We start from the raw sequence: 12,815 nt of genomic DNA, 5'->3' as shown, positions 1-12,815 counted from the left end.
TGTGGTGACTCGAATATGATAGTTTCAGTTATTTATTGATTTGGAATGGTGGCAAAGTTAGAAGGAATATAGTACATTCTATGTCCTAGTGCATGAAACATTTCTGTGATCAAGTTCGCGAGGATCAAGCTTAGATTTGACCAGATGGGCAAAATTGCTCAGTTAATTAAATGCAATTCTTGAAACTGGTATTTAATGGTCTGCCTGTAAATTACTGGTGAGGTTCATATATTTTGCATGATGATTTTCCTAAAAACTGTGATGTGTTGTCTGTTAGTAGGCATAAATATGGAAGGTTTGTATGCCATGTACAAATAGCTCATTTGAGTCAAAGACATCTGATGCCATGGACAGATAACAAATGTTGCTGCATTTGTAAACAGCTTGAGTAAGTTAGTCCATGGTTTAGCTAATTTGAGTCAAAAACATATGATGCCATGAACAGATCACAAATTTAGCATTTGTAAACAGTTTGAATAATTTAGTCCGTGGTTTATATGAATGTTCTGCTGTTACATGATAAAGCAAGAGATCTTACCATTAAGATGATGTATAATGTATAGAGGTTTCTCTGACCAAATATAATTTGCTTATGTTTGTTATCACTTGGATAGATTTTGATGCATCAGAGTACTGACATCTAACAAGTTGTTTAAAATCTAATGTTAAATCATTCTTTTGAAAATAAATGAACTTGGCATACGAAGAATTTCATAATTGGAAAAGTCTAAGGAGTCGTTTGGAAGCCAGGCTTTCATTTTATTTGTAGCATTTTGAAATGAATACATGCATTCATTTCATTTACATTGTAATTCCATAAATGGACACTTGTTTGGTTGTCACAGGAATTGCAAATGACAACTTAATTCAATATTGAATTTGTAAATGGCTTCCACAAGAATTGCAAATGACAGGTCTCAGCTTGGAATTGTGTTTACCCATGGTGTCATTTTGCTGGATTTCCTAAATGAAATGATGACCCAATTCTGTGACAACCAAACAGCCCACCTATGGAATTCCAAAATGAATTCCAGAATTCCAGGCCCAAATGATGGATACCAAACGACCTCTAACAGAAATGTTTCTATGAAAATTTTCTTTTGCAAGAGTTTGAGGTGTATTATATTGTGCTACAAGGCGAGCATTTGAACTATTCGGATCATTTTTGTGCTGGGTGGTACACTGTTGAAAAATTGTGCAATGTTCAACCACTATTGGTCCAGAAGCAAGGCATAACATGTGTACCATATTGTGTGTTGCATGTATTAGCAGATCGGAGAGTTTACAAAACAAAAGAGTTGATAGCTTCACGCATCCACTAGTTGAATGTCCAAAACTGATATTCTTACAGATGATTTCATGGACACTCTATTATAGCTTATGTATGTCGGCACATATGGAAATCTTTTTTTTTTGTAATGCATAGAAAGTAATATGAACAACAGGGAAAACCAAGCATTGTGACACGTTCTGTAAATTACTAACTTCCCATGGTGTGCTTTATGAAGCTAGAAATTGGAAACGTTGAATCAGGCTAGTTACTTTCGCTGTTCAAACTTCTTAATTGTATGGCATGTTGCTTATGATGAAAGTAGGGCTTACTGGGTGAATTTCTGAGCTACATAATCTCTGCAGCAAGAATTGAGCTGTCAATCTGGTAATGTTTGACTTTGGTCAAAATTTGTGCTTATAGTTTGGCAAGGAAAGAGAGTGAAACGAAACTATAACTATGCGACTAAAATAAACAGCAACATTGTCAAGAGCAAAGCGATGTGTGTTTGAAAATGGTGGTATTTCGCCGGAAGTTTAATTCCCTTTGTAATAGGGGAGTTAAATGCATCTCTATGCTAGACCTCTACTTGTCCCTCCGTTCTGATTTAGTCTACATTCTAGAAAAAATGAGACAAATTAGTAGTGCATTTATTAGTACTACTTAGATATTCCAGCAACCAATTCAAGCTACATTGAAAACAACAACATCCAATAAAGAGAGTAAACCACCTCGTTTTCAGTGTTGTTGTTGACTAAAAGCTAGAATGTAGAGTATTTCAGAACAAATTTTGGGGCTAGAATGTAGACTATTTCAGAACGAAGGGAGTACTTAAAACTTCAATTAAAGCTTGAATAACAATGCTAAATAAATTAGGTACTCATAGATTTCATAATTTAAGGCATTTATTTGAAAAAATTAGAGTATTTATACTCTTTTGTGAATTGAATAAATTTCTCTTTATATGTCCTTTTAGAACAAATTTCTCTTTTTTATAGATGAACAATTTTTTCTTTATAGGTGTGAATTCAACCAAAATGGTTTGGGATTAGTACAGGGTTGTGGCCCAACTGGCCCCACCGAGCTTGACCAAACTGGTCTCTCTCCTTTAGACTGCTCATAGTGGGAGTAACATAGCTAGTAACATCACATATCTCAAGGCATTTTGGTGACATGGCATGCTAATAAATGAAGAAAAAGAGTGAGGTGGTAACTAGCTATGTTACCATAACATCACACATCTCAAGGCAAGATGAGTCTACAACATAATAAATGATACAATGCATGACAGCACATATAAGTTACTACCCACTATGAAGGTAGTAACCTAGACTAGTAACATGACATATGTTACTAGTCTAAGTTACTCCCCACTATGACCAGCCTTAGTCATTCTCTCTTTCGATCTCTCCCATAAATCCCCTCCTGATACGGACTCCGCCACCGCGGCGCCGGCTGCTGCCCCTGGACACTTTCGACCTCCCCCGATGCACCTATGCAACTGCGTCTCAACCTCAACCTCCTTTAGTGCCCTCCCTAGCTGCTCCAGCCTTTCGAATCGAGAGATCAAATGATAGTCTTATTCAAATTTGTCAGAATCATAATTCTGAATGGGATTGGAATCTCTATGCTAGGAGCACAAACCGTAGAGTCATCACTCTTAAAATATAATTTTTATGGCGAAAAAACACACCTGAGTGTTTTGAATTGTGGCTTGTCGCTCCCTATTTCGGGAAGAACTTTGCGAACGCGGAAGGAAAAGAACTCCATGAAGTTGTAGACACCTTGTGAAGGCTGAGAGACATAGTTTTTCAGAATAAAACTAACATTTTGAAGAAATGATTATAAAAACTTGCATTTGCCTACGACTTCCTGGTCTATAGTTGTAGTTAGTGCATGAAACACTTATTGAATTTGCTAAGTGCACTCGTACTCACCCTTTCCCTCTTGAATCCCTGCTTAGACTGAGAGTCGCTATTGTGAAACTCGAAAATGGAGGAGTTAACTAATACAAGGGGCAGGAATAGGGGTGGACTAACGAGCAGCTCGGATCGTTAAGACTCGGCTCGTTAAGGCTCGTGTTCGTTAAGGCTCGGATCGTTAAGCTCATTAAGAATAACGAGCGAAAATCATTGTTCAGCTCGGCTCGTTATGTGCTAGCGAGCGCTCACGAGCAGCTCGTTAAGAATCATTAAGAAATGACATACTCATGCAGTTAAGTATATTTTTATACTACATCAGTATTTAGATCAAGAGAATAAAATAGACATGGGCAGCTAAGCTAGCTAGCCAGCTACCAAGCGTTAGGATTAAGCAACGACACAATCTAGTACAGAGACACATGATGCATGCATTCACATCAGTACATTGTACGAACTGATATGCATATGCACTAGATTATTTGGTCGCTTATTTGGTCTCTATTGACGGGCTTGGTTATTGCCTTGTTGCTTCACCTCAGATGGGCCAGGAGCGTAACGACATAACAATGTACTGCTGATCACTTAGTTGTTACCGATCTTAACGAGTAGCTCACGAACATCGTCGGCTTGATTGTTTAGCTCGTTAATCTTAACGAGCAAAATTTGCTGCTCGGCTCGACTCGTTAAGAAAACGAGTCGAGCTCAAACGAGTCGAGCAAACGAGTGTTCATTAAACTCGTCGAGCTTCGAGTTTTATGTCCAGCCCTAGGCAGGAACCAACTAGAGAAGTCAACGTCAACTGCTACATAGACCATGGTGGAAACTTGGAATAGGAGTAGAAGGGATTCCGTTCCCTAATCCTAAAACCTAAGCCGCTAAAGTTCAGTCATAGTCTCTTTAGCAACCAAGTATCTCTATAGGTAGAGCTAGGATAAGCCTAGTCTACGACTTGTTCATCAAGACTTTATTTGCAATTTTACCTCATCATAATGAGGTGGTTGTGTTAATCTGTTGTATTGAGTCGAAGTTGTAATTCAATAGGCAATGCCTTGGATCCAAAATGTTTCTGTTGTACCACTCTAAGGGGTGTAATATTAGTGGAGCGGTGTTTCATTGGTGTTATGTCAACGACTTGCATACTATAGCATGCAATGGTGTGCTGGGTCACCGCTCCCCACCACCTCGACGCCGACTGCTCCGTCGGACATCGCTGACCTCCCTCGGTGCACCTGCGCAACCGCGTCTTGGCCTCCTCTACTGGTCCTCCCTATCCGCTCCAGCCTCCTGAATGGAGAGACCAAATGATACTTTGATTCAAAGTTGACAGAATCACGATTCTGAATCGAGTCTGAATTTTTATGCTAGGACCGCAAACCAGTCATCACTCTCAAAATCGTATAATTTTAAATTCGTAAAATCGCTACATTTAATTTGGATCGTGAAGTCATAATGGTTCTGTCAAGTGATAGCTAATTAACTATGCTTTGATGAGTGACCACGACGAATTTGGTTCAAATCCAGCCTCAGCTTTCGTCCCAAGAAAACATCATATAATACCCTGACGTGTCAATTACATCTAGCCCCCTCCCGACTCTTATTTTCTTTATTTCCCCCTAAAACCTTCCCAGCCTAAAATTAGTCGGGCCTCCCTCTCTCTCTCTCTTCCTCTTCCTGCCGCACCTTTCTTCTCCCCCAAACCCAAACAGACGCGCGGCGGCGGCGGCGACGTCCCCCTAGCCCTACCAGTCGCGGCGGCCGGGGCCGGCAGCGCCGCTCACTTCCTTGCCCGGCGCCTCTCCAGCCCTACCTCCATCTACCCCTTCCTCCCTGCCCCTTCACCTCCGGCAAGCCGCCGCCGCCGCTCGAAGAGGCCGAAGGGATCCTACCGCTCCATCGCCGTGACCTGCTTCTGCTTCAGAGATGGCGACGTCGGCGCTGCTCCGGGCTCTGAGGCGCCCCCCGTCGGTGGCCGTGCTGCGATTGGTGAGTTCGATTCTCCTAGGGCCATTGGGCCGATTGCTAGAGAGGGGCGGGTGGATGACTTGTAGCACGGCTGGAATATATTGGTATTTCCGCGGTAGTTTCTTGCTGCAACCTGTCCAGTTTGGCTAGTTATTATTTGTTGGCGGTGGATGCAACTGCAGGGTGCTCTGGGGTGGAGCGAAAGATTGCAGCTTTAGTGCACTCGGGAAATATAGTAGGGTGTTTCCATGAGATCAAGGTTGCGGTTTTAGCTAGTGCATATGTGTTCCCCGCTATTCCGTTTTATCTTTGCACACGACAGAAGGTAGTGTAATGAGCGGCATGCCGTGTGCTTCAGCCGAACCGTGTGCATTTCCGTTATCTAGATACAGCTTATGAGGATGTTCCATATGCTGTGACATAATAGCTACCACCAATCCACCATGGATTGAAGTTGTCAGGAAGGCAAAAGGCCTGCGATAAATATTTATGGTTTCGACAAACAAAAGATGAGCCTTTTGCTTGTTGTTCATGTCGTATGTGCTTAGTTCAGTACATATGTGGGCACTGTAATTTGATTTAACACTGCACACCAATAAATATCTCTATGGTACGATGACGGAGGAGTAATTTACTAATCGGTTGTACTTGTCATATAAGTGTTCCGTCCTTTTGCTTCTTCAGTATGAAAAATGCTTGTCACCATGGGACGTTTCTGGGTTTTATTACTTACACGCTTCGTTTTCGCACCATATTCATCCATCGTGATATATATTACTGCATGCCATTTACTTACTGCCATCTGTTCCTTAACATGGTACAGACAACGAGTGGCAATGCGCAAGCTCTTTCCGGCTATAGGCATTTGAACAATCGGAATCTAAGTGTTTTCAACGAGTTCTCAAAGCAGCTCAAGGGTGAGGCTAACAGGTAAACTTTACTCTCTATGGTCTTCACTACCACGGTACCACCACAACCAAAAGGAAAATTAAACCATTTTAGCAGTGTGTATAACAATTGCTGCACCTCATGCCTTTGGTTATGTACTATCGTGGTGACCCATGATTATGTTTGTGCAATACTGAAATGCGTTCTTTCCTTTTTCATTTTGCTTATTACTCCAATGTTTCAACTGCAGTAATCCTGAATTCCAGAAATCCATGAAGGAGTTCAGTGAGAAACTTGGTGTGGTCAAGGAAGATCTCAAAGTGAGGTATGATAAGTGGATAAAAAGGATGCACTTCTTTCATCTCGACTCGTGTACATATAGAAGTACATTGAACTATACCTTTGTATGTAATAAGTTCCAGATTTTCTTTTGGGTTACTTGAACATTATTATCTAATGTGTTATGCAGAACTAAGAAAACAGCTGAGACAGTTTCCAAGAGCGTTGACGATGTTTTGGCTGAAGCCGAGGCGACATCTAAAAAGGTGAGTCAACCATGGTTCTTCATTAAAGACGACTGATCAAAACATGCTCTATTCGTTTCTTTTTTCTGTTCCATGCTCAGAATTTTGGGTTGTTCCTTTGTAGGTTACTGCGAATGTTAAGGAAAAAATATCTGCTGCTACAGAAGAGGTAGTGATAAGATAAATGGATATCAGTAAATCCAATATGGATGGTGGTTTTTGCCGAACAAGATTTTAGTGACGTGGTGGATATCTTTACAGGTGAAGGAAAGCTTTGGACTTGGAAAAGAAGAAACTTCAAGCTTCACAGAAGGTTCAGCTGGAACTTCAAAACACGGGAAAACTGAGGCGTCCTCACATTCAGATGACAAATCCCAAGATGCCACAAGTAGCTATATACTGTTTAATAAACTGAGGTCAACATTGTCAGCGGCTTCACCAGTTGTATCCGGTGCATTTGCAAAATTACGGGACACGAGAGTCTCAACTTTAGCTAAGCAGGGATATGAAATTGTCAAAGATGAGCTAAGCTCTGGCTCTAGCAGAAAGAAGAAAAATCTTGCCAGGCGTGCTTCTGCTGCTGTAGAGAAGAGCACGAGAACTGAAATAGTTTTTGTACCAACAAAGAAGTCAGTATTGGGTGAAAAATGGGAAGCACTCAAGAATAAGGTATCTTAAGAGGGGACCTCTGAAGTTACCTCCTATTTTTTCCACACGAGTCTACCATCTAAAAACCTTTTTTTCTCTGTATAAAGATGCAAGGTCATCCAGTCTACAAGAGAGTGAATAAGTACACCAAACCTGTTGTAACCAAGGGACAAGAGGTATCATCAGAACGCTTTAAAGTTATTGTTTTTTAAATTTTCTATTAAACTGTGGGTCATGTGTATTGACTTTTATGTTCTGCACTTGCAAATGCAGGTAGCTGAGGATGTCCGAGAAAGATGGGAGACAAGTGACCATCCAGTAGTTCAGAAAATTCAAGAGTACGATTGCACTTCATTATAAACTTCGCTTGTTTCAACCTCGATTATGTATGCTATTTATTTCTGCATTTAGCACATTGTTTCTTTTTTTAATGATTGCACTTCATTATATTAACTTTGCTTGGTTCAACCTTGACTAATGTATGCTATTTATTTCTGCACTTAGGACATTACTTTCTGGTTTTTAAAGCCATGCATGGTAACTGCCAAGTGCATTCATGGTAGCAACATTCAGCCGTGCTTACGTATTCGTACAAATATAGATTCAAACCTAATGCGACTATCTATTCTTGCTGTTTTAAAACACTTGATATGTTTTCTGTTTATTTGGTCGTATATAATTTATCTCATGATTCTCTTCTTACTTGTCTTTATTCCTTCCATGCAGTATTAATGAAACTATTTTTGCAGATCGTATATAATTTATCTCATGATTCTCTTCTTACTTGTCTTTATTCCTTCCATGCAGTATTAATGAAACTATTTTTGAAGAGACCGCTACTGCAGAATCTTTCAAGGAAATTCGGCGACGAGACCCGTAAGACATGCAACTTTACTTTCAGAGGTTTCAGAATGTTTCTGAATTATATTCTACCATTTCGTCCACAGATCCTTTTCATTATCTGATTTTCTTGGTGATGTCCAAGACATGATCAAGCCTGTTCTTACTGGATATTCAAAGGTAAACTTTGTCTAGCTAAGAAAAAATAATCATGTGCTCTTCTTGTCTTTGTCTAGCCTGTTCTTACTGCATATTCAAAGGTAAACTTGGAAAAAAAGCCACAAAGATTTACAAGAACAAATTTGCCTCACGGAATAATCTCACGAAGTTTGAACTGAATGATTCATGATCGCACTCAAGGATGGGATCCCACTGTCGCTGCCCATTTTTTTCTTAAATTCTTGCGCTCTTTGCCCTGCTCTTGAAAATCCTTTGGTTTATTTTCTTTCCATACACCCCACATCATGTAGATGAGTTGATAAGAATGCTACTGAAGCCTCTTTGTTGCTGCTTGTCTATCGCGTTTATAGTTTGATCCCACAAGCTTTTGATCTGGTTGTTTCTTCTTTTTATTATTATTCTCGTTAACTTATGAAAGAAAGTGGTGCGAAACTATTCACTATATGCTGTCTATATATGAAAATAATGTGCACATTGGTAGATATTCTTGGCGATTTATCATCCAAAATTATCTGTTATGGTTCAGGGTGATGTGAAGACTTTAAAAAAGTATTGCACCAAGGAAATGCTTGAACGCTGCACAGGAGAGAGGAACGCATATGCAGCACAAGGCATGTTTTTTGACCACAAAGTAAGTCAATGTGCATCTACAGTTTTCTTTGATTTCTATGTAAACGCAGCCAGCCCCTCTCTAGATTTTAGTTCACTCATACAAACTATATGGTGTTCACAACACTACAGTTTATTGCTCCTAAGCTGGACTACTAACACAAGCTGCGTAATAGCATGCACATTTATTTTTAAGATTTATATTTCTGAATTTCCATTGTTTTTGCAGATTCTGCACATTTCAGATGCTGATGTAAGGGAAACAAAGATGTTGGGATCTGCACCCATCATTGTGGTAGTGGTAAGTGCTTAGTACAGGTTGATTGTTTTGCTTTTTTTTTGTTTCATTTTTGTTATCTGTTCTGCTTACCGTGCATCCTTGTTTCCAAAACTCCATTTCAGTTCCAAACGCAGGAGATTCATTGTATTCGTGATAGAGAAGGAGAGGTAACTGAAGGAGGACAGGTAGGCTATGTAACTTCCTTTTTGTGTTTATGTATTTTTGATGTGTAGTAGGCTCATAGATGCTAGCTCCGTTGTTAATTCAGCAGTTGCTGGCTTTTTACATGTATTCTTATACTGACTCCATGCTTGATCAAATTTATTTGTGCATGGATTTGTTTTGCTTGAAATTTCTGCTATAGTGGCACAATTTGTTAAAAGCTTGAACTTGAACTTGGACTTGACTAGTTCATAAACGTTTCTGTCAGTTCATGCTGACTCCAATACTTGAACTTGGACTTGACTAGTATTTCATAGATGTTTCTGTCTGTTCTCGTGTTAGAGCTTTATAGCCAGCAGTTTGTTGAATTAAGGTCGTAGGTCTAAGCTCTTTTTATTTATTTATAAATGTGGATGCTCGAAAGTATGGATGAGGACTAAGCATACATGATTGCCTGCACTGCACCCCCTTAACCGGTTTAAAGTGTAAAGGCATATAATGTCTCTTAATTGACAGGTGACATCGTAGTCCATATTTGTAATTAGATGAAGTGATAGACCTGTTTTTGTTTTGAATTATGCTAGGATACCATCCGGACTGTCTATTATCAGTGGGCGATGCAACTCATGGATAGCGACGAGGTGCCAGAAGAAGAATCGTATTACGCAGTTTGGCGGTTGCGTGACATGCAGGCTATGGGAGTCAAAGCTCTTATATAGGAGTAGGTCTTCTTTCGCTTGACTCTTCATTCGGATCAGTCACCGCCACTGGGGGCACTGCTATCGGAATGGGAGAACCTAACCGTTCCAACTTTCACCACTCAGACAGACTATGCCACTGCATCTCTCAGTGCAAGAAATTTTCCGCAGAAATTTTCTTCAGTTTGTAGCCGTCCCAGTCTCCCCTCGCATTATTTTCAGTGATGTGTAGCTTAATGGGTATGTTTTGCGCAAAACCAGCTCCTTTTTGACATGTTGGTTGAAAAACGATGGTTTGGAAAAGGAATGCACCGGAAGGGTCTTACAGCGCTGTATCCAGGTAGCAATAATTTGTGAATGAAAGCAGCCACAGTTTTTTTTTGCAAGTGCTCTGTGGACAAAGCTGTTCTACTGCAATTGTTCGCTTGATTGCTAGCATGTTGCTGGCTGCTGGTAACTTGACAAATGTTCTTTGCCAAAATTTATCATACCAAATCTAGATATGTCATGTACTGTTGCTTCAGTGGTAGTATCATATTATTGCGCCAATTCCCTGTATCAAATATCAAACACCAGTGCAGTGCGTGACAGCTCCCAAGCGTGACATGTCTACCGCTTTTAGACTGATGATAATATTGGTAAGTTAGTCTGCGATGGGATTGCAATAGGCTGTCACATATGATCACTGTTCGTTTTCCCGCCCCTTTTCCCCTGTCAAGCTTGTCGACATCATGGAACCACTTGGCGTGATATGTTTAGAGTTTAGACACAGGAGTGCCCCTTAGATATTGCTGTTGCCCCAGCAAGATCTTTTTGCCAACTTCATAAACTATCTGCTGGTGAAATGTATTGTAGATGGCACAGCTGCTGGTTGCAGCGCAATGGAATGTGATATTTTGCCAGTTGCGTCGACTCGTGGGCGCACCGATCTGATCCTTTTGAGAAAGGCGCAACCGCAGAGCTAGCGATGTGATCCTACTACGTGTTGGTTTTTGGGCGCATTTGTTGGTTGCCATCACGGTTGGTATGGAGTCAATTCGCAAACCTATCTACCCACCAGAGTTCAAATCCCAGATTTGACACTTTGGTGTCTCATAAAGGCGGAATATTCTTCAGTGGGAGGCGACGTTCCCGTCGACAGCGAGGCGTCTGTGGTGACTTCGTCAATCTCAAGACCCGCCGGATCAGTTCTTCAACGCAGTCTCTTGGAGGTGCTCATAGGGGTAGGGTGTGAGTGTGTGCGCGTATGTATGAGCGTCTTTGATTGTACTGTGTTTCGCAAAAAAAAAAAAAAAAAACCTATCTACCCTCCCCTGGCTTTCTCAGTTTCTCCGACGCTCTGCTCTGCTCTGCTCTCCTGCTTCTTGGAATTTGTTGTCGACGACACCGTGGTGAAAGACGACTCTTGTATTCTGTGTTGTCTTCCTCTTTGACCTGCTGAACAATGGTAGATGGTCCTAGCACTATTGTTCAGCGCAATGAATGATGATATGCCGTTTGCTCGGAACCACAAGAGAGCAGCAGGAAGGTAAAGATAAACCATGCTCGATCACGAACTAGAACCCATAAAAATCCAGAAACACAGTTTGGCGCCGTCTGTTTGACAGCCCCCACGGTCTCCTGTTGGGCAAATTGCTCCTTGCGACTGATATCAATGATGGTGCATCATTGCAATGATCGGTGTGCTACCATGTATCCTGAGCTGCTGTTGACGCCTGACATTGTTGCCAATAATTGGTTGTTGGCCACCAATTTTATGCATCTCGGCCAACTGCAGACGATTCCATCGTCACAGGCCCCGCACCATTAGCGGCAACCCAAAGCTACAAAGCTCTCTGATATGTTCCCCAGGCATTTTTCAACCCACGGAAAAACATTCAGAAAGTTGGGGCCGGCGCAGAGAAGATGAGAGCAGAGCAGCAATGCCAGTGCCACTCCCTCGTCGTGGATGGTGCCCATGAAACCGAGCACGCAACCGTCGACGATAGGAACCAACATCAGCAGAGCAGCAGCAGCAGGACATGGGCGTCGTCGTCTCGTCTCGACTCACCAACCATTCGTCGACATGCGCGACGCTGAATTCGACAGGGACGCGCCTCCTTTTTTTTTTTGAACAAGTACGCGCCTCCTGATCGTCTTGCATCCGACGCAGACATCTGATCGATGGCGTGCTGCCCGTGTCCCAGACCTACCGCCTGTAAATAAATTCGATCGGTAACTCGCAAGCTGGTGAGTGGCTAGCTAGCTCCTATCCTCTTCCCCATCACATTGCACTTTGCAGCGAGAGAGCAGGTAGGTACACTCTTGCAACTTGGCAACAAATATCTTAAGCCAAGCACAGTGCCATTAGCCCATTGTCATTCTAGAACAGTGCCATTATTTTCTGGGTTTATTGTTTTTCTCCTCCAATCTTGTCCCTGAAAACCTTTCTGCGCCTGCACTTAATTACACTTCAGAAGCTCAGAGAGGCCTTTCTCTCGTCTAGCTTTTGTGCACCTTGTCCTGGCTATGCGCTTTTCCAAAGGCTTCACCAAGGAGGGTGCATGCATGCACTGGTGCACACATGGTTGCACAAGACAGGAGGGCAGGCCATAGCTAGACAGGCTAGGCCACTGTGGCTCCCGAGCGAGAACCATCTCTTGCTTGCACAAGACATTGATTTCCTTGGCAGCTCTTGTCCTCTCCCTTTCCTCACATCATTGATTTCCTGGTTCACATCAAGCGCAACCACTGCCGCGAGAGGAGGGAAAAAGGTATCACATAGTCCTTTTCCAAGGCTCTGTTGTCACTGCGCAAGGAGCAGGACACGCTGCTGCTGCACACACACACAGC

At 41.8% G+C, this 12,815-nt stretch overlaps 1 protein-coding gene across 1 annotated transcript; it reads left to right on the top strand.

The window, feature by feature from the left end:
• The first annotated feature begins 4,976 nt into the window (after window positions 1–4,976).
• Window positions 4,977–10,369, top strand: LOC124675675 (mitochondrial import inner membrane translocase subunit TIM44-2-like). Its single transcript, XM_047211749.1, has 14 exons — window positions 4,977–5,175; window positions 5,978–6,084; window positions 6,293–6,367; window positions 6,512–6,587; window positions 6,691–6,735; window positions 6,828–7,235; window positions 7,322–7,390; window positions 7,488–7,552; window positions 8,022–8,090; window positions 8,162–8,234; window positions 8,761–8,865; window positions 9,073–9,144; window positions 9,246–9,308; window positions 9,870–10,369. Exons 1-14 carry the CDS (start codon window positions 5,113–5,115, stop codon window positions 10,002–10,004), a joined length of 1,425 nt encoding a protein of 474 aa, XP_047067705.1. The 5' UTR covers window positions 4,977–5,112; the 3' UTR covers window positions 10,005–10,369.
• The last annotated feature ends 2,446 nt before the right edge of the window (window positions 10,370–12,815 follow it).

The sequence above is a fragment of the Lolium rigidum genome, chromosome 7 (genome assembly GCF_022539505.1).
Source record: "Lolium rigidum isolate FL_2022 chromosome 7, APGP_CSIRO_Lrig_0.1, whole genome shotgun sequence".
Classification (NCBI taxonomy): domain Eukaryota; kingdom Viridiplantae; phylum Streptophyta; class Magnoliopsida; order Poales; family Poaceae; genus Lolium; species Lolium rigidum.
Note: the sequence above shows the minus strand (reverse complement) of the source record. Positions and strands in the feature narration are given on the sequence as shown.